This window comes from Populus euphratica, unplaced genomic scaffold, assembly GCF_000495115.2.
Source record: "Populus euphratica unplaced genomic scaffold, PopEup_1.0 scaffold95.1, whole genome shotgun sequence".
NCBI lineage: Eukaryota > Viridiplantae > Streptophyta > Magnoliopsida > Malpighiales > Salicaceae > Populus > Populus euphratica.
In genome coordinates this window covers 1,012,691-1,034,434 of record NW_011499885.1, presented here as the reverse complement: position 1 = coordinate 1,034,434, position 21,744 = coordinate 1,012,691, and the positions used below count along the sequence as shown (strand labels likewise).

At 29.9% G+C, this 21,744-nt stretch overlaps 2 protein-coding genes and 1 pseudogene across 3 annotated transcripts; 2 read left to right on the top strand and 1 right to left on the bottom strand.

The window, feature by feature from the left end:
• Window positions 1-9,440: 9,440 nt before the first annotated feature.
• Window positions 9,441-16,240, top strand: LOC105130191 (kinesin-3-like). Of its 2 annotated transcripts, none has more exons than XM_011032591.1 (17): window positions 9,441-9,591; window positions 9,881-10,131; window positions 10,231-10,375; window positions 10,490-10,599; window positions 10,687-10,806; window positions 10,897-11,100; window positions 12,620-12,796; window positions 12,871-12,945; window positions 13,054-13,200; window positions 13,277-13,415; window positions 13,535-13,644; window positions 14,104-14,265; window positions 14,337-14,542; window positions 14,906-14,987; window positions 15,077-15,181; window positions 15,271-15,375; window positions 15,885-16,240. In XM_011032591.1, the coding sequence occupies exons 2-17, from the start codon at window positions 9,940-9,942 to the stop codon at window positions 16,062-16,064; spliced, it is 2,259 nt and encodes a 752-aa protein (XP_011030893.1). In that variant the 5' UTR covers window positions 9,441-9,591; window positions 9,881-9,939; the 3' UTR covers window positions 16,065-16,240. The 2 variants fall into 2 exon arrangements, with proteins under 2 accessions (XP_011030893.1, XP_011030892.1); XM_011032590.1 differs by having other exon boundaries at window positions 9,441-9,617.
• LOC105130192 (psbQ-like protein 2, chloroplastic) lies at window positions 16,228-17,351 on the bottom strand (annotated as a pseudogene).
• A 2,268-nt stretch (window positions 17,352-19,619) lies between these two features.
• On the top strand, window positions 19,620-20,628 carry LOC105130244 (eukaryotic translation initiation factor 5B-like). Its single transcript, XM_011032649.1, has 4 exons — window positions 19,620-20,074; window positions 20,172-20,279; window positions 20,367-20,431; window positions 20,550-20,628. The coding sequence occupies exons 1-4, from the start codon at window positions 19,655-19,657 to the stop codon at window positions 20,626-20,628; spliced, it is 672 nt and encodes a 223-aa protein (XP_011030951.1). The 5' UTR covers window positions 19,620-19,654.
• The last annotated feature ends 1,116 nt before the right edge of the window (window positions 20,629-21,744 follow it).

Genomic DNA, 21,744 nt, shown 5'->3' with positions numbered 1-21,744 from the left:
TAAAGTTATTTAGCTAGTCAAATTATATTTTCTATGTAATTGGGTAAAAAATAAAAGTAAAAAATAAAAGTTACTGTAATATCAAATAATTATTAATGTAGTATTTTATATTATAATAATAGTTATTTTTTAAAATATTTTTTTATTTAAAAATATATTAAAATATTTTTTTATTTTTTAAAATTTATTTTTGACATAAGTACATCAAAAAAATATAAAAATATTAAAAAATTTAATTTTAAATAAATAATATTTTTACCGCAATATCAAATACTATATATGTGTTAACTTTTCTCCCCTTAATTATTATAAGAATATAATAAATAAAAGTGGATATAATTCTTTTTATTTTTCATACGGTTTATAATAAAAAAAATAAAATTTATTACACTCAAAATCTTACAAAGAGAATTCAAAAAAAGCTGTGAGAGAACTCTCAAGTTAGTTAACTAATAATCAATCATTGAAAACGTACAAAATTAAATGAGTAACTCCCGTTAGTTTACAAATAAAATATAGAATCAACATCACATCCAAAATAATAAAAGCAAGTAAAGGAAATATACACACACTCACGAGAAGATGCTTGCTTGTTCTATACGAAAAAACCTTTTTTTATTTTTTTTATTTTCTCTGTTGGGCATTTTGTTGAATCCAGACTTAAATCACAGCGGCTAGCATTAATAGATATATTTTTTTTTTAATTGCTAAAAATAGTATTGATTGAACCCTAGTCCTGGATCCATTTTAATTTGTTTCTAGAACTTCTTCCACTTGACAACATTCTTTAATGCTTCATCACGCATTCAAAGACACCAAATAAAAGAGCTTTGATTGAAGATGGAAGTTTTTATCATCTTTACGCTGAATCAAGGCAGATCTTACCTCGTTTGCTTGATAAACAGGCAAATATCATTCAGACAAATGCCACCAATCTCTTAGCATTGCGATTAACATGCAATAAACTAGTCTACAAATCTAAGTGCCCTAGCAACAAGACATGCACATGCACTAGATAGCATGTCAACATATCAAGATAAAAAGAATGTGTTTTTTCTATCTATTTTATTCAAAATAATAAAAATTCATTTTAAAATTATCCTAAAATATATTTGTTTGTATATGTTTTTATTTTTCTCTTTAATTAAATATGTTTTTATCTATTTTATATTTATTTTTTTACTGTAAGACATTATTAATTTAAAAGACAAAATATTTTTGAAATACAAAAATAAATAATTTTTTTAATTCGAGAAAATCTCACTCCTCCAAAAAGCACGCTTTGTGAACTCAGGTAAGCGAGTAAAATCTCGGTTGTTCTAGATTTTTATAAAAAATACATATTTTAATTCAAATTTAAAATTTGTTGCAGATTTTAAATTCTTTGCCACCGTGCCATGGTTCTTGAAGGTAAAAACAAATAAGCTCATAACTTGAACCTAAAATGATAGTTAAGCTATTAACATAAAAAAGAAAGATGCCTAAACATGGTTTTATTAGGTATAAAGAAGATTCGATTGTTTTTTCAACTTGGGAAATAATTCAGCATACCTCCATGTAACCCTCTTTAATGTTAACGAGCATGGCTAAAGAGGAAGCATCCAAAAAGGGATTGTTAGTACATGAAAAGGATCACGTGAATGGAACCGAGCACCAAAAGCCAAATGGATACAGCAACTACTTCCACCATGTGAGATGGGGACTCTTGCTCTCTTTTTATCTATATATGTTGCCAAATCTAGGAGAGAGTTCTTGTTATAGAGAAAGTGAAAAATTCTCCACACCCATTTGAGGCAAAGAGAAAATTATTCTGGTTAAATAATCATGATTTTTAGAAGTATTTTTTATTTGAAAATATGTTAAAAGAAGTTTTTTTAATGATATTAGTATATAAAATCATTAAAAAACTAAAAAATATTAATTTAATATTTTTTAAATAAAATATGATTTCAAAACATATTCAAAATTAAAAATTACTGCACTCGCATTCACTCATTATTTGTGGCAAAAGAGATTATAGTAATTTTGGTTTTGCTGAGTTGTGCCCTAGTTTAATTATTAGGTACGGGAAAGGGACTCCTTGCTCCTTCAGTTCATTTAGCCTCATTTACCACCTTTCTAGTTTTGGAAATTGACAATCTTGAAAGATTTATTAAATTATTTATATATAACATTGGTGTTTTTCCCTTTTTTTTAATGATGATATTAGTCATCAATTAGAGTTGATAATTTGAAAATTCTGTAGTGTTTAATATTATAGCAGCAATTATTTTTTAAAATGTATTTTGCTAAAAAATATATTAAAATAATATTTTTTATTTTTAAAATTTTATTTTTAAAACCAACATATATAAATAATCTAACAAAAAAAAATAACTTAAAAAATAAAAAAGAACATAAAAACAAACATGCCCTGTATCAATTATATAGATTAATTTTTTTTATTTTTTCAAGATAAAATTCAATATTAAATTATGAATTTAAATATAAAAAAATACATCTCGAAAATGTTTGGATAAACTTTGCCATTTAAAAATATCTATTCCATTTTTTAAATTCTATCCATTCATCTTGGACCTCGAGAAGAACATTCAAATAGAAATTTTTATATAAAATTCTGCTAATTCTATCCATTCACATAAAAAATAAAAAAGTTGTTCCATCTAAAAATCTCAACAGCTAGATAGAAGTGGAGGTGTGCAAATTATGCTGATTCCAGAATCAGTGGAGGAGATGTCATCTGGGGAGAAGACATCAATCATCGCGGTTTCCAAAGCGTTTATTACCTCTGTTCTTGTGTAGCTGCGAGCTTTGATGATAGCAGGCAGGCAAATATTTTCCTATTTTTTACCTCTTCCAGTCAACTTCTTCTTTATCTAATCCTTATTCACGCATTTCATAATCATTGCCCAGCCCATCTTTAAAAACAAAGATAATGCAGGTGACTTTCGTGTTTGATTGACAAACAATATTATTATAGGGCTAGGACCTTCCCCAATTTGCCACCTAATTAATTTACATAACAGGAGTAGCTTAACATTAGGTTATCCACTTTTTCTTTTTCTTTTTTTAATTTTAATATATTTATGATAATTATAAAACTCGATTCTAATGCAATTGGGTTCAAAACCTAGGTTATTAAATTAAAAGATTACTCTAAATTATAGTATTACTAATCATTTTGTGAATTATTAGACATGCTTAAATTTTAGAATAAAAAAATAGACTAAAGTAATATTAATTTAAATAAAAATTAATAAAAAAATGAAATTAATTCAATTGATTTTTTTAGCTGGATTTAACTGGTTTAATATTCTTTCAGCTTTTTTTTTTATTTCATGTGTTGAAGCCCTTTAGAGGATTCTAGATTATTATTTTGTACTTCAACTATATTGCAGGTGAGATTAACTTTTTTTTAATATATATATATATATATATAAAGATTTGTTAATGATTTTTTTAATAAAAAATTTAAATTATAGAAATTATCTCAACTAAAAATAATTTAAATAACCCATACAAATATAAATATAGTATGAGTCAATTAAAAAACAAAAAAAAAATTGAATCAATCAAATTAACATGTTAAATTTATGGTCTAGATTATGAATTTAAAATAATTTTATAAAAAATAAATTATAAAATATAATTTTTAATAAATTTTGTATTGAAGAATAAATTTAAATTGAGATAAAATATAAAAAAATAAAAAATATTATTATGATGAATAATAATATACAAGGAGAGGCAGAACAAATTATATATATAAAAAAAAGAGGATAAAAAATACTCCTTTGATTTTTTTTAATTGTTATCGCATAGTATTTTCCCCAACTGTATGGTTTCCTTTGATCCTTTCTGCCCCCAACTGAGGTCAATCCAAATCTATAAAACGACCTTTTTTATTTATTTTTTATGAGAGTTGGAAACCAATGCAAGAATAAAACCAATTCTAAGCATTTTTTTTAGCAAAGAGGTTGCATCTTGATCTAAGAAAAATGTAATACAGTAATTTGATTTTAGCTGTTATGCATTTCGCAAATGCATGAGTATTATTAAGAATTATTATTAAGTGTAAAAATTGATGCTAAGACAAGTCACTTTACTTTGTCATCTAATAGCTAAAATCTCAGTTACATGCCATGAAATAAAATCTATTAATATTGATTTCAACTATTTTAATGATTTGAATCTTTAAGCTGGAATTTAATAATTTTTTTTTCTCATAAAAAACTAAAAAATAAAGTAAAAAAATTTTAATATTAAAATTAATTTTTTTTAAAACTAAATGAACTAATCACTTATAAATAAAAATAAATGAAAAATTAAAATAAAATTTTCAAATAAAATTCAAAATTACCATCTATTCGTAATTTTCACTTTGATCTCCTAATTTCCAATACAATGTTTCCTGCAAAAAAAAAAAGGGTAAGTAGATGATAATCTAAGTTCAAAAAGGCTAAATTGCACAGAACAATTAAGGATTAAACTAAAAAAAAATAAAAAAAAAATAATTTCAATTCATAATAATTTATGAAAAAATAAATAGAAAAAAATGTTATGCTACAATGATTCCTTCACACGGGCCTAGTTTCTTTTAATTTGTTGGTGTAATCACCATGATAAAATTCCTTTGTTTGATTGGGGAGCCGCACAGTAAAACCAAAAGTCCAGGCTGGAATTTCAGGAGTGGTAGCTAAAAAATGGGAAATGACAATAAAACCAAGGGCATTTCAGTCTTACTGGCTCCCAACAATTATAGCGTTCTTTCTCCATCTAAAAGGTTCATATTCCATTTCCGGCTTAAAACTATATATGAATAAATTAATTATATGTGGTTTTTAATATTTCTGAATTTAGTTATTTAACCTCTATACTGAAATTTGGAGCATAACTGCCCTTACACTTGAATACGTTGCGCCTTCTTTGTCCTGTAAAAAGAATCATTTTTTTCCTCATTTAGTTGTCCTACCAGCACGATTCTTATTGAAAATTCCAAAAATTAATTATCTTACTTTTTTTGTTTTGTCCTTTATTAAAAATATAATTTTCACGATTCTCATTTGATGATATTTAATTTGAAAGGACAATCTCATAAAGTTAATTAATGCATCAACATGTTTTGTTTATATTTTTATTTATTTGAATTTTTATGTAGAATTATAGATCAATTTATAACTAAATAATCTTTAATTCAATTAAATATTGAACCTAAATATATATATTAGTTTGACAATTTATCAAATTCAGTATTATTAAACTTAATCAAGCTTATGCCGAATTCCTATAAAGATATTTTTTCTAATTAAATTTGAGATATTTTTTTTATGCAGATAAAATTGCAATATGATTGAGAAAAAGATAAAAAAGAAAGACTATAAAAACATATTGTATTCTTAGAATAAAAGGTTCTCAATTATTATTCTATATAAAATATTTATTTTTATAGTTTTTTTAAAATATTAATGTATTTTTTCTTGAATAAATACTATTTCTCTAAATACTAAAATGACTAAAATACATATAAAATCAAAGAAAATTAAAGCTATTAATCAAGTGTGTTTGTCTCTTTTTATCTTTTTAAATACAATAAAGAGATGTCTTTACCCTTTGAATCAAGAAAAAGTAAGGCATGCAAGGGAATTTTTATCATTTCATTTGGTTTTTCTTTTGTTATTTTTATATTTTATGAAGGGTGTTTTAGTCCTTTTAAATTAAATAATTGATTTTTCAATTTAAAAAAATATTGACCCATGCTTTTTACTCAATGCTTATGATGCTTCCTGTTGACAAAGCCTACTCTTTTATCATGTTTTTAAAAATACTGTTACATTCTTTTTCTCTTTAAGAGGGGCATGATAATAGAGAATGAATGGTTTATCTCTAATGGTTGTTTTTTATTCCTCATTTTTTCTCTTTTTTCCATTAAAAAGTACACCTTAATCCTTTTTATTTTTGGTGTTTCAATTTCAGGCTTTATTTTTTTGGATCATTTTATAAAATTTTTATTTATTTTCAATTTAATTTTTTAATTATAATTTGTCATTTATTACTTTCACAATTTAGTTTTTATTCTTTTAATTTTTATTTTTATTTAGCTTTTTTGTTAAAGTTTTATTGGTTTTAAATTTTATCCTCTAATCGAAACTTATGATGTTTTTTTTTTTTCGATTTGATCTTTTTTTCCTTCTTTTGTTAAAGTTCTTTTCTTTTTAATTTAACTCTTTAGAAAAAAAATTGTTTTCCCTCTATTTATTTTTTATTTTTATTTTCACACTCATTCTTTTAATTATGTATATAATTGTTTTTTGGATCCTTTATTGTGTAATTATTTTTTTTTGTTTTATCTTTCAGCATTTGATTTGTTGAGAAATTGACTTTTCGTATATAAAAACTTTATCCATCTATTATTGTTAGATATTTTTTCTATCATCTAATTAAAATATAATCAACTTATTAAACTCGATCAGGCTCATAATCCAAGCTATTTGTTTTTTTTGTTTCTTTTAAATGTGCTTGCAACAATTATACTATACAAACTTTTTTCTTTTCTAAAAAAACTAATTTTGGTTTTATTTTAATCTATACCTTTTTTTAGTATGTATTTTATTTTAAATACTTTTTTTTACTTTATATTTCAATTAATATCTCTCCTCTATGATTTTTTATTTTACTTGTTTAGTTTTTTTAATAGATTTTTTTAAATTGTTTTAAATGTATAAGATTTTTAAAAATATTATTATAATTCATCTGCAAATTTATTTTTATGTAGATTAAATTTATTTTTAAAAATTAAAAATATACATTTTTAAATAATATTTATAATATAAACAGCTTTGCATAATATTATTTCCCCTTTTTGTTGTATTTAATCAGTTTCATATATTTGTCTATTTGTATTAAGATTTGATTGAAGAAAAATTGAATTTAATAAAAAATTTAGTATACACAACCAGGTAAGTATACTATGTTGCATGATTAAATATCTTGATTTATATTTATTTCTTTATTTTTCTAGTTTTACTTTTAGTTATCATTAATGATTTTTATTTATTTATACAAGTGATTATCAATTTATTTAATTAGATACTTGAATAAATTTTTTAATTTACATTTAGATTTTTTTATGTAAATTGAACATGAAGGGTCAATTGACATACATGCTTTTTATAATCATCTATTGGAATGGGTACATCTAGCTAGTGTTTATAGGAGCGATTGCATTATATTAATATGGTTGAATATAGATTTTAAGACCCCTGGTAAATATGATAGAGGACCCTATATGCTTGAGTATACATATTTCATGTGTTTAAAGGTTTTATTTTCATGAGTGCTATTAGAATGCAATACTTTTGTTCTTTTTTACACTTATTGAGGATTTTTGGATCATTTCTAATGACAGCTAGGGAGCATGCTTGCATATCTATGCTTAAAACTACATAAAACATATCTAAAAAAAGATAAATTGACGAGGTATCTATTATTTCTTCATGTATAATTATTTTAAATTCTATGATTGTTAGAATTAATGATATTTTAAATACTAACTTAAAATTTATATTGTTGATTAATATAACTTTGGTCATTAAATCATACTCATATCGAATGTCTAGTAAGTTTGGATAATAGTATGTTTGACACTATCATTCAAAGGTCACTATCCATTTGTTTTAGGTAATAATAAAATAAATTTGATTTTAATCAATATATCATTTATATAAATTGAATGCAAAAAATATACTAGATTTATGATTTGTCATGTCAGAAGGTGCAAGACTAGACATTTCATAACAAATCTCACTCAGGTCTATGAGTTTTGCCAGGATGGATTGGATACACCTCAACCACATCAGGTAATGGTTACAAATATATAGTATTTTTTGTTATTTGAATAAAAATTATTTAATTTCAATTTGTTATCTAATATAAGTTTTTCATATGTTTTGATTGGTTATGTATTGATGACATATATAAAGGACTAGATACTTTAGCTTTGCCTATATGCCGCGAGGAATCTGACCTTTAGTTAACATAGATCTCGTTGTATTGCTTCAACATTATTGAGATGCATTGTTTAGATTGGATAATACGACAATTTAAACTATCTCAACATATACCAAATTATATTGATATCAATAACAAATTGCATAACAGTAGCCATCAAGGTAAACGTAAAGGAAAGTGGTTGATGATGCTATGAAAGATCGTGTTTTTGAGGAGCGACATCTGATGACTAATGTATATAATTATATGATATGATATTAATCTATTACACATTGTTTCATTATATTTACTCGGTCACATTCCTCGAGGTGTCCATACAATCTAATACATTATGCGCTCTGATATTCAAGATAAAATCGATTGGTATGTAATGTTGTTTTACATACAAACATTTATTAAATATTGTTAATGTTATTATGGATGATGACTACAATTTTTTTTTTTATGTATATATATAGATTCATTACTTGATACAAGAAGTTCGAAAAACACTAATAATTATTCATGAAGGTATCAATCAGATGAGATATATTATAACCACTACTACGCTCAATTTATGTTATAATTGACTTCAAGAGGTTAAGGAGGTTGTTCGTCTTGAAGTGACATTTACAAAATATGAGATTGCTTATTGTGAGAGTGTTAGGAGATGTTGGCTTGTCTATGAGCATCCATGCCTATTAACAAGTGTCCCATGTCCATTCATGAGTTGTAGTGATATTAGTCCTCCTCACACCTATATGAATGTTATAGATTTATTTTCGAGTTGGACGAGTTAAGGTGATTTTCTATATGTATCCATGAGTGTTCTAAAACTTTTCATGAGATCTGATGATTACTAGATATAGTTATATATTTTTATATGTTACGAGAATTATAAATGAGAATTATAAACAAATATATAATTAATTTAATTTTAATAAAATATCATGTTATATTATGTTAATTGTTGGTCTAATTTTATTATTTATGATTAAAGATGTTATGTGTTGTTTATAAAAATTATATTTTGATATTGCAAAAAGGATTATTTGAACTATACGATTTATGGTTTTTTAGATAAAGAATTAATAATTAAAAAAAGATAAATTTTTTAATGAATTAGTAGATAATATCTACTACTCATAAATCACATACTCAATATTGCAATTGACATTTATAACTTTTGACAAGTCGCTTCCCGTGACTTCATCAAGAATGATAGATCCTTAAATAATTTTTGCTAAGTAAAAAAAAAAACCTCCAATTTCACAGTTCCTTCCCAAATTATCTGCCCCCCCTCTGCAGATAAATATTTCCTTCCTGCTCTGAAAAGCAATGCTTGTGATTCTCGTCGGTAGCTTTGAAAACAATCAATGGCCCCACCAAACTTACCGTGCTCTCTTTAATATATATCTCAAAATAAATAAATATCACTAGTACTGCTGGGTTTCTTTAAAAAAATATAATAATAATAATAAAAAACACAAACTCTGTCTTTCCCCTGCTGCTTCAAACTGACCTGTAAGAATCAGAACAAGACTCCACTCAAGTCTTAACTCCCCTACCATATCCATTCCTACTGCTACTAATCCTTCTGCACAAGTGAGCTCCTTTTAAATTTCTAAAATGTGGGTTTTCTTCTTTATGCTCTTCTTACTAATGGGTCTGGTCTTTTTTTGTAGATAATGATATTTTGTTCTGTTGTTGTTTGTTGTTGTCATCGTATTTAAAGAGAAGTTTATTTGTGATCTTCGCATTTAAAGCTTCTTCTTCTTTTTTTTTTACTGTTTAAAAATCAGGGTTCTCATATCCATGTGAGGAATTAGTTTTTTGTTTTCTATTTTGGGCTAATGGTTTTTTCTTTTCTGTTTTCTTTTTGTTATTTTTTTAGAAGTACATTGGTGATGAGGTGCGTGTAGATAAGTGGCAAGAACTTGGATTTGAGAAAAAATGGTTGGGACGGCAAATAATGGCAGAATGAGGCATGAATTTTCAGTTGTAAATGTTGAGGAAGAGGTTGGTCTAAACAGTGTACCACCTAGTAATGCTGGATCAGAGTATGGTGGGTTTGAGTTCACAAGAGAAGATGTTTATGGTTTGTTGAATGAGAGAATGAAATACAAAAACAAGTTCAATTACAAGGTTAGTGAAAGTTTTTGTTTTTATTTTTTCTTCTGTTAATTTTAAAACAGTTAATTGGCAATTGTGTTTTAATGTTGGTTGCTTTGGGGGGTTATGTAGGAAAGATGTGAAAACATGATGGATTATATAAAGAGGTTAAGGCTTTGTATCAAATGGTTTCAAGAGCTAGAAGGAGGTTACCTCTTTGAGCAGGAGAAGTTGCAAAATGCTTTGGATTTTACAGAGAGTAAATGTGCTGAAATGGGTACGCTTAATTATTGTTTACCTTATTTTTCTTTGTGTTTATTTTATTTTTCTTTGTGTTTATTGGATGCTAGCTAAGCATGCGGTTGCTAATGGAACTTTTTGTTCATTTTAGATTTGATTCTGAAAAACAAAGAAGAAGAGTTGAATTTGATTATCGTGGAGTTGAGAAAGAGCCTTGCTTCTCTGCAGGAAAAACTTTCCAAAGAGGAATCTGAGAAGTTGGTAAGAAAGAGTAAATTAAAACTCAAGCATGCTTCACCAATAAAATACTGCTATGTGAATTGATTTCTTCTTTTCTTGATTCTCCAGGCTGCATTGGATTCTCTTGCCAGAGAGAAAGAGGCCAGACTTACTGTTGAGAAGTCACAAGCTTCCCTCTTGGAAGAGCAAGGAAAGATTCAAGGAGAGCTTCAAAGTGCTAACCAAAGGGTAACATAATAAATGTTTTTTGAATTAGTCCTGATGATTTTATAGAAGTGACCTATCTTGTGTGCTTATATTCTTTGTTGAATCCTCCAGATAACATCAGTAAGCGATATGTACAAGTTACTACAGGAGTACAATTCAAGCTTACAACTGTACAATAGCAAGCTTCAGACAGATCTTGACACAGCTCATGAAAATGTAAAGCGTGGAGAAAAAGAGAAAGCTGCTATAGTTGAGAATCTTAGCACCTTAAGGGGTCAATGCATGTCATTGCAAGATCAATATAATTCATGCAAAGTAAGCTTTTATTGGTCTTCCTTTTTTTTTTCTTCTTGTTGAAGTGTTGAATCATTTCCCATGACATACACTAGTTAACTGCATGGTGCAATGTTATTCTTAATGGATAGTCGGGAAGCTGAATTCAATGTGCTTGCAAGAGTAGACACTTGTTGAGAAGAAAGCGATCAGTAGTTAGGAGAAAAACTTTTATTAGTAAGTATTACCTATGAGGTAGCTAGGACCATTATTTATAGCTCAGAGTACAGAAAGAAACATTCTACTACACATGAAAAAAACACTTACAAGTTTGTAGTTCCAACTCTCTGTTATCAGGATTGCCATTGAGCATTGATGCGCTTAGGCTTCAAGCACCATTTGGCATATATGTTGGACCTATTACTTACATAATGTAGGCCGGCAATTTTACCCTCTGTTATAGATCTAGTTTTCACTAAGGAACACTTGAAAATTGTGGATAGAAGCATTTTCTCGAAATAAAACTGTTCAAAAGTAAGGCTGCCCAAAAGATTAAGAATGTTGTGAATATAACTGGTTTAGGAAGGAAAGATGTACAGAGTCAAGACTCAAATTATATATACATTACTAAAAAAATGTATCCAAAACATGGGAAATTAAATTCCACTATAGAGGCTTCTTTATGTTAAGCAGTTTAATTGTGATATCTTAAGTTGCTAAAATGTTATAACTTCATCTCAAAGGGTGTTACCATACAAAATTGAAAAATTATACAACCTAAAATTCTAAGCTGTTTGGAATATTGATATCTTGACTTACAGATCTGTAATGTGGGATGTAAGGAAGGTTGAAAAATGCTTTTCATTTAACATTAAAGTTAAAATTTGAATGCCAACGTTCTTGATCTTGAAGGATGATGATGGCAGTTCTGAAAGTAAGATTCCGCCTATATTTAACTTTTGAAGACAAAAAACCTAGCATTACAGGAATTGACATCTGCATAGAGAAGCAAACAGTGACAATAAATCTGGTGAGCTTGTCCCAGTTCAGTGATCTAACTTAAATTCCCTTGCTATAGGAAAATGTTCTCAATATTCGATGGGGAAGGTACACAATCCACATTCCTTTGCCAAGGGTTTTAAGATGGATAAACTATTAAAATGGACCTCATCATAGACAGAAATTTTTAATTAGGCTGAGTTCTCTGACCATGAAATCATTTGGATAAGATTTTTTGTCTGGTCCAAGGATATTCAGTTAGTACCAACTTATTTTCTTGCACAGCCTTTTGTTATTTTTTTTTTCGGTTATAAAGTAGAGGTTTTAACTTGAGACCTCTTTTTTAACTTGAGACCTCTTTGCATAGCCTTGTTAAAGGTTGTCAAATCATGGCATTTGATCTTAGTGGGGGCATGTTAATGTTGGTAGTTATATGTGGTCCGTAAACTATCCCTACATTGTTTTCTAACTATATTTTACCTAGTCTAAGCATAGTTGAAAAACTTTTTCTCTACTTTTCTTTTAGTATTCTGACTCTATTATTGATGGATAATCCTATCAGGCATCTGTGGATGAAGTTGCAAAGCAAAAGGACACACTGGTGAATGAAGTTGCATCTTTAAGGGCAGAGTTGCAACAGGTGAGCGAGGATCGTGATGGTCTGCTATTGCAAGTGCAAACTTTAACAGCTGAAGTGGTTAATTGTGAAGAGCTTGTTGAAAAATCTAATGAATTGAAGGTTTGTTTTAAAACTTGATTTGACTTCCCACGCATTTACAATTATATTGCCTTACATGTTAAATTTATGCACAGGAAAAATGTTTATCCCAGAGTAACCAGTTGAGGACTCTGCAGGATGAGCTCGAGGCTACCCAAAATAAATTAATGGTATTATTATCTAGTTTTCCAGAGATTTTTCATTTTCTTGTTTAATTTGCAGCTATTTTATATTGTCATTTGGGTTTATTTTTATGCTTAGGGTTATTCTCTTTTTAGGCATCTGATTTATCTGTATTTGAGACAAAAACTGAATTTGAAGCACAAAAGAAACTTATAAGCGAGTTACAGAACCGCTTAGAAGATGCAGAACTTAAAATTGTTGAAGGAGAGAAGTTTCGAAAAAAACTACACAATACAATATTGGTAATCGCAAAGTCTCTAACTATTTTCTATTTTAGTGCAACATACATTTATCTTATGAAGCTCTGCTATGCTGCAGGAACTAAAGGGAAATATTCGTGTGTTTTGTCGAGTGCGTCCTCTGATACCAGAGGACAATCCTGGTTCTGATGGAAAAGTTGTATCTTATCCCACAACGACAGAAGCTCTAGGGCGAGCCATTGAATTGACACAAAATGGTATGCTTGAAATAACTTAATATTAGACAGAACTTTTTGTAGTCTGCGATATTATTTTCTTGTTCAAATTGATGTATCTTGAACCTTTCAAACTAATGTTATGTTTATGTACTCAACAGGGCAAAAATATTCTTTCACTTTCGATAAAGTTTTTATGCCTGATGCATCACAAGAGGATGTTTTTGTGGAGATTTCACAGCTTGTTCAAAGTGCTCTTGATGGCTATAAGGTGATTTATCCAACACCAAGTCTTTTCTATTGCAATTTCAAGAGCACATGTGGGAAATAGCAACTGCATGTGTGCACTATGTGCTAATTTGATTGTTTTCTTTTTTCCCAATCAAAAACATGAACATGTAACATAACAATTATTTTATATTTTTAATTAATATCATTGACTTTTATTTGAATATTTGATTTTTACTCCTCTCTTTTTTTTTTTTAAACACGATTTAACAATAAACAAGTCCAATAAATGCTTTCAGATAATGCTGAATGGGTGCCCTAAGGGCTCTCATTAGCTTTTCCCACTTTAAATCAATTGTTTCAATTCATTGTCCCTTCTTAATTTTTCAGTTATATTGGCACTAAAGTTATCTTAAGTTGTTCTTTCAGTTAGTGATGGAAAGAGAAATCTTGAACTTCTCTTTTCTTTTGCCTTAAGAGATGATTAGCTTTGTTTTTCCAGGTTTGCATCTTTGCCTATGGCCAAACAGGTTCAGGTAAAACTTATACCATGATGGGCAAATCAGGAAACCCGGAGCAGAAGGGGTTGATTCCCAGGTCATTAGAACAAATATTCCAGACTAGGCAATCTCTTCAGTCCCAAGGCTGGAAATATGAAATGCAGGTGAATAGTAATGCCATTAGATTTTCTTTGTTAGAATCAATGACATAATTTTATTTATACAACAATAACAGGTGTCAATGTTGGAAATATACAATGAAACAATTCGAGATTTATTGTCAACAAAAGATTCATCACGAACAGAGTATGGTAGTAATGGAAAGCAATATGCAATTAAACACGATGCCAATGGGAACACCCTTGTTTCCGATCTTACTGTTGTGGACGTTTGCAGTACTAGAGAGGTTTCTTTTCTTTTGGATCAGGCATCTCATTGTAGGTGAGTACAGTTTGGAACATGAGTTTTCCTTAAGCTTTCTCAAGTCATTTACTTTAATCTCGACAATATGGCTATGCGTGACCAAAATAGACGTTTTAACCATCTATTATGTTTATACAATACTGTATTTGTTTGCAATGTTTGTGAATCTCCATATTTCTTTTTGTGATGGCAACTCTACTTATTGTTGATACCTGCTACTCTGGATAAAAAATGGCGGTAAAACAATCTACTTTTGGTTGTCTTAAAAAAGGAAAATTGTTTGAGATGCACACACAACTACAATGTGTTGTATGTTTTAAACTCGTTTTCCCCTCAAATACAGGGACATGGAACCATAAATTAAAATTTTGCTTCTTGTAGGTCTGTTGGCAAGACTCAAATGAACGAGCAATCATCTAGAAGTCACTTTGTTTTCACATTGCGAATATCTGGTGTTAATGAGGTAAGAATACTCTTGTTTATTTTAAGGTCTTTTATGCTGTTCCTTTTCTTTTCTCCTCTTTAAATTGAATGTCTGTTTGCATCCCTTAGAACACAGAACAACAAGTACAAGGTGTTTTGAATCTTATTGATCTTGCTGGGAGCGAGCGTCTTTCTAAGAGTGGCTCAACTGGAGATAGATTGAGAGAAACCCAAGTATGTGAATTAACTATTATTATCTGATAATATTTTATGATTTATTCACTCTTTGTAATCAATTACTTTCTTTGTGCAATTTTTATTAGGCTATCAATAAAAGTTTATCATCTTTAAGCAATGTTATATTTGCATTGGCAAAGAAGGAGGATCATGTGCCGTTTAGACACTCAAAGCTTACTTATCTTCTGCAGGTAAGTAGCTCAAAGGACTTAGAAGATGAATTTTAAGCTGCTACTTCTATGGAATTATCTTTGATAGATCAAGTCTTTTTTATTTATTTGATTCTAGAAGCAAAATCTCATACACAACAATGAAAGGAACTTTCTTAGGTGTAAGGATAATTCTTCTTCGAAGATCTTCACACTAAACTATTACATGAAGTTTTATTTTTCTTCCATGCTGCATAAGTATTTTCTTCTATCTTGTTAAGATCTCCTAGCCATCATGTCAGCCAAAAGGTTTTGATATATAAATTTATATCTTCTTGGAGCTTTTGTGCTACAGAATTATATGTTTGACCTACCTACATGCATCCCAAGAAAATTTACTTGAATAGTTTTTCTGGGAAGCTAAACGTAATTAGGTGGCATTTCAAATTAAATCCTGGCTAAAATGATCATTCCACATCATGCTTTCCCACTGTTTTGGTTTATCTTGGTGATCTAAGATATTTTTGTTCTTCAATTCCATCTTATTTCAGCCATGTTTGGGTGGAGACTCAAAGACACTGATGTTCGTAAACATATCACCTGATCACTCTTCATCGGGTGAGTCACTTTGCTCACTCCGATTTGCATCCAGGGTTAATGCTTGTGAGATAGGTATTCCTCGACGTCAAGCCAACATGCGGTCTTTTGAGTCTCGCTTGAGCTTGGGCTGATTCTAACATGAGTTGATAGTATTATGTATCTCTGTCACGGGTATTGGTAAATTGAGAAAGTGAGAGTGATCCTAACATGAGCTGGTAGTAACTTGTGTAGTGAAACTACGTTCTATTGTTTTTGTAATTGAGAATGTAATTCACTATTGTACTTGCCTACTTCGTATTTTCTTTTATCCCCTTGCATTAGAGTTTATATCTGTGCCTTTTGCCTAAAAGTAAATGGACAAGAATTTTGAAATAAAAGTGGGAAGGCTAAATTGCAATTTAGGAATCAATAGAAAGTACACCGTAATGTGAATATATTTCTCCATCACTGGAAAAGCTGGACTCACTTTGAATCCATCCGGGTAATAGGTAAATTTACTCCGCAGATCAATTGGATTCTGTTGCATGACATCTTGCAGGAGTACCATTGTGTCTCGGTAACTTGATTCTGTATCAGACAGGTTTTTCCTCCTTGATGCATCTTCAAGCTGTCAATGAGTCAGAAGCTGAACAATTAGTGCACATAAAGCTTTCGAAGTTCAAGTTCATATAAAAGGAAGTTTCAGCAATCAAGTGGCGAAATTTATGTGCATGGAACCATTGGTTTACCTTTTCAAAATTTTCTAACAATCTGTTATCAGTAAAAGGTTGCTTATCATTGACCGGAACTGCGGAGATGATCTTGTCGAAATCGTAGGACATGAAGGTGGACTTGATTATCAAGTACTTCCTGACAGTTAAGGGTGTCCGGTCCTATCAAGTCCTCCAGAGCCAGGAGATCAAAGGCATGTCTCTTAACCCTGCGCATGCTTCCTTTTAACCCAACATTCGCTATTTAGATTCCCTTCTTCGGAAAAGAACCGGTGCCTGTCTCCTCATTTGCAAGTTCTGCATAGCATAAACAATGAAGAATGGTTGCAGCAACCACGTCAGAACTCTACACTCAAGCAACTCTTTTTTATACAATGAGAACCAATTGTCCTCTGCGAGAGAGACGCCAGTACTGGAGTTTCTAGTAGGAGCTATTGAAGCAAGGCCTAAAGCTAGTGTTGTGGTTTGAAATGAGTTCTCTTGAAGATTAATCGTCTTATTGCTAAACAATCTAGTTATTTTCATCCTTTTTTAGGCTTTCTGCACGTTGGTAATCTTTGGTGTGGCTGGAAGGGTCTCAGTGACAACATTGAAGTTTGCTAGATGAGCCATTGTGCAAGGTGAGAGTGGCAGTTTTGAGCACCTGTAATGAGTTCTTTGTTGAGACTCCTGTTATGTCCATTACAGGAAGTGTTGGTCACTTCTGATCACCAGAAACATATCCTCACAGAGGACAATTTGCCCCAATTAGGCTTGGCATTTAAACTTTAGACCATATCTTATGCATATTGTGCACCAAGTGTTAAAAGAATCATTTTCAATTATGCCCGTGTTTTGGACATAACCATCTCTGTATTCTAGAAGTTGAGCAGATTTCAGACCTTGGAATTTTAATATAGGGTAAAGCAAAGGAGCAGAACATATTAACCTATCTAAACTTTTATGGAGTCTAATTTTTAATAAATTCAATATTAAAAAAATAAAATTTAAATGAAAAATTAATTTATAAAACATAAAAATAACTTAAGTTAATCTAAGTTAATTTGCTATACTCGTGTCTCGAGTCATGAGATAAAAATAACTTCATAGAAAGTAAACCGAAATAAATTAAAAAATTTATTTTTCAATCAATCCAATATTGTATGATGAAATTAATAAAAATAATTAATTAAAAAAGAAAAAAAACTATTATTAACTAAACAAATCCGCGGTCCAAACTATAGAATTGTGATAAATTAATAAAAAAATAAATTAAAAAAATAATATAAAGTATAATATATAATAAATCTAATATTGAAAAATAAAATTAAAATTAAAAAAATAAATTAGAAAAAAAGGAAAGGGTTTTTATGAAAGGGAAAAACACTATTCAAATGAATATTTTTTTTTTGAGAAGAGATATATTAAAATCCTGCTTTATTTTATTTTTTTATTAATTAATATGCCACATCATCAGTATTAGTAGATTAAAAAAATAATCAATATTGTTGGGAAATCAAATGGAAACAATCACTTTACTAAAAAAAAGAGATAAATGAAAGTTATTATTGTGAGTTGCCTTTTGAATTCATTTCTAACTTTATTATGGCACATTACCATATTTTTTTAATGGTTAATGCAATATCAACATGAAAAAATTAGAAGAAAGTTTTTGAGTTATGGAAATAATGGATGAAAAGAGATCTTGAGTTTGATTATAAGTTTTTTTTTTCATGTCAAATTTATTTTATTTTATGTAACTGAATTATGTAAATATAAATATTATTTTTTAAAATAAATTAATCATAATGACCACCTGATTATTACCATATAGATGAAAAATAAAATAAAAAAAATATCATCTTTTACTTGTATTGCTAATTTCTTGCTTTTCTAAATGAATCAATTTTGATTTACCTTCTCATGAGAACGCAATATTTCAATATGCAACAATTAATTTTATATATATTCTGAACATAATTAAAACAATTAAGATTCGATTCTTTTATATCAACACTATATCATGCTCGTCGATTAAATTGATGTTAAAAAAAAATATTATTGAATTATTTTTTATTTAATAACTTACCTCAAAAAAATTATTTAAATAATAATGTAAAGATATTTTTAAGAATATATTAAATTTTAACATGTTTTCCAAGTTGAATATTGATATGTTCAACTTATTCATAAAATAATCATCAAGTTTTAAGATTATGATAAACATGGCATATTTTTTTGAATGATTATTTTATAGAATCAAAAAGATTAAATGCATTTTTTTTTCCCAATCAAAAGTGAATGTCATGTTTGATTTTCTGTATGGATTATGAATGGCATTAATTGATACACCAGGTTGCCATTTTCTAAGACCCTGCATTTGTAATTGTAGATCTGTTACAAAAATATGAATTAATTAAGAATATTGTAGGAAAATAATTTATTATTTTTAAGTAGACAATAATTTTGAGAAGAACGGAATTAGAAAGTCAATCAATCTATTTGGAGCAACAGAATATGACATCTTTATCATTTATAAAATACACAATGAAATACAAAGCAACAGAATATGACATCTTTATCATTTATCACAATGAAATACAATTTGTTTCTTCTTTTTCTCTTGAGAAATGGATAGAGAAAAAGAAAACAATGGCGGTAATATATAAATACGTCTTATAATTATGAATTAATTGGTGACGCTGACGGTCACCAGGAATAATGGAAGAGAGAGGTCCTTTCTTATTTAATTTCCGGTGATCATGAGCTTCAAAAACGTCCTGCAATTGTCCACATCCATCATTTTGACGTTCTTAGACAGGGACAGGACTCGAACCGGCTTGTGACACCGCCGCTGTAAGCACACCGCTTCTTGTTTTGGGGACTCTTCCTTTAGCACTTCGGAAAACGAAATACATAGTCAGTTTCCTTCTTCTATATATTTCCTATTTTCACTTCGGAATTTCCTTCTATATATATATATATATAGAACTAAAGCCATCAATCACGTCATCAGGGCAATTGGAGCGACAATGTCTGTGGAAAAGGTTCCGGTTTGCTGTATCATGGGTCAAACAGATTGTGGGAAAACCAAATTGTTGGAATATATGGGAAGCTATGATGATATAAAGAAGCAACAGCAGCAGCAGAATCATGGTGGCAGGAGTGCCGCTTTCTTTCCAGCCAAGTACATAGAGGAGAGAGCAGCAGCGGGCGCAGCAGCAGCAGAAGAGAGAGAAGTGGATGGTCCTTTATCAATCAATCTCCCTTGTTTACTCATCGTTGATATCTCCGCTGTTGAGTCAGATTCTAATAAGCGTCTGCGGGCTTGGCTTTCATGTGATCTTCCTGTTTTAGTTCTTGACATTGCTGTTGGGGTCGATCATGAAATAATTGAATTAGTCAAGCTTTTGAGATTGTTTCACAAGAATTTCGTCCTTGTATTGAATAAGGTCTTCTTCTTCTTCTTCTTCTTCTTCAGCAAAAGGGGCTTTGCTTTAATTCTTGATCCTCTAATTGTTTTTTTTTTTTTGTCTCGAAATTATGCAGGTGGACAAACTTTTAGGATGGAAAAATTGCCCCAACACTCCTATTTCAAGGGCAGTACCCCAGCAGAGGACAGAGGTGCAATCTGAGTTATCTTCAAGGATCAAACAAGTTTGTCTACTTTTCACCATCTTTTTACGGAGTGTTTTCTCAATTCGTTTTCTCATCCCTGTTATAATTTATGGTTTCCAACCCCAGGTTAAAACTGCGTTAACGAAGGAAGGAGTAGAAGCTGTCAGGATTCTACCTACTAGCACAGTTAGGCATGTCCTGGTCCCTCCCTAGATCCTTTGTTTTCCTTAGCTTTCCTAACTGCTTTATGAAATTCACTCTCCTTTCAGTCTCAATGTAGTAATATTCTGAGTTTTCATGTTGTTACAGTGGAGAAGGCGTTGCTGATCTGCTGCTGACATTGTATGATCGCATCCAGAAAACTATGGATGAGAAGTCTTTTCACTAATGTATGATTCTTTTGATCCTACTTGAATCAGGGAAATATTGCTCTTAGAATAAGCAAATATCTGCTTAGACAATCCAAAAATCTTGAATAAACACACTAAATATGTAATCTCGACCATCTTAAACCAGAGACAGTCAATACGTGAAGGAAATCAATATGGTACTAGCAGTCCGCTTATCAGCTGGTAATTAACAGCAGTTGCAAAAATATTTGCCACCCTCAGGTGGTAAATAGTTGGTTGGCTTGTAGGCTTTGTTTCCCTTAGCTGATCGGGAGACCCGAAAGTTAACACCACAGCTGAAATATTTGCTAGAGAATGTGCCAACAAAAACATGTCAGGAAGTTAGTAAGCGGGCTGCACTCCTTTCTTCATGAGCATAATCTTCTAGATAAGTTCATTTTGGTTAAACTTGAGGTTGAACAACAACATAATTCTAATAATGTTGAATTTGATTCGAGTTAATTAATCAACAAAACATATTTTCTTAACAGACCATCTTTACCCGCGATCTTCATTTCTTCACATCTTATTTGCAATTTTCAGGCATTAAATGGAGTCTTAAGTTTTGCTGAAAAGGAGGGGAACGACTATAAGAGGTTGCTTGTGCCATGAAAGATGGAGATAGGGTAGCTGGTCAGTATTTTTGTCAAAGCATTGAGTTTGAGTAGCGTCGGGGGGCTCTCTTTCTCGAACATATTTGCACAAACTGTCTTCATGTTGCTCCAGCTGGCGTTCAAGCTGAATCACTTGAAATGTTGAATTTTTTAAGGTATTTTAATGCGAAGTAAAGCTTTAAGCCATTAACCTTGCATTGTTACTAAACACGGCATGGCCTAGCCAGTTAAATGGCCGACCTTTTCTTTGCCCGTGCTACGTTTTTTTTAAATAGAACCAGCTGGCGTATTAAAACAAATCTAGAACGATGAAGTTGATATTTTGAAATAAAAGCATAGTTTTAAAACCCGGCCCGGCCCGGTGGATTGACCCGGGACCCGGCCGACCCGGGGCTGGAACCGGGCCGGGTTGATGAAAAAATAAGGTAAACCATGACCCGGTGTGACCCGGCCGACCCGGCGAGTTGACCCGGAAACCCGGACGACCCGGCAAAACCCGGT

Excerpts from the sequence above, each read along its gene's own strand:
- LOC105130191 (XM_011032591.1), top strand. The coding sequence starts at position 9,940 with ATGGTTGGGACGGCAAATAATGGCAGAATGAGGCATGAATTTTCAGTT. Across the intron at positions 10,132-10,230 it reads AAAACAAGTTCAATTACAAG|GAAAGATGTGAAAACATGAT; the intron begins GTTAGTGAAAGT and ends GGGGTTATGTAG. Across the intron at positions 13,201-13,276 it reads AACTACACAATACAATATTG|GAACTAAAGGGAAATATTCG; the intron begins GTAATCGCAAAG and ends GCTATGCTGCAG.
- LOC105130244 (XM_011032649.1), top strand. The coding sequence starts at position 19,655 with ATGTCTGTGGAAAAGGTTCCGGTTTGCTGTATCATGGGTCAAACAGAT. Across the intron at positions 20,075-20,171 it reads TCGTCCTTGTATTGAATAAG|GTGGACAAACTTTTAGGATG; the intron begins GTCTTCTTCTTC and ends GAAATTATGCAG. Across the intron at positions 20,432-20,549 it reads CTACCTACTAGCACAGTTAG|TGGAGAAGGCGTTGCTGATC; the intron begins GCATGTCCTGGT and ends ATGTTGTTACAG.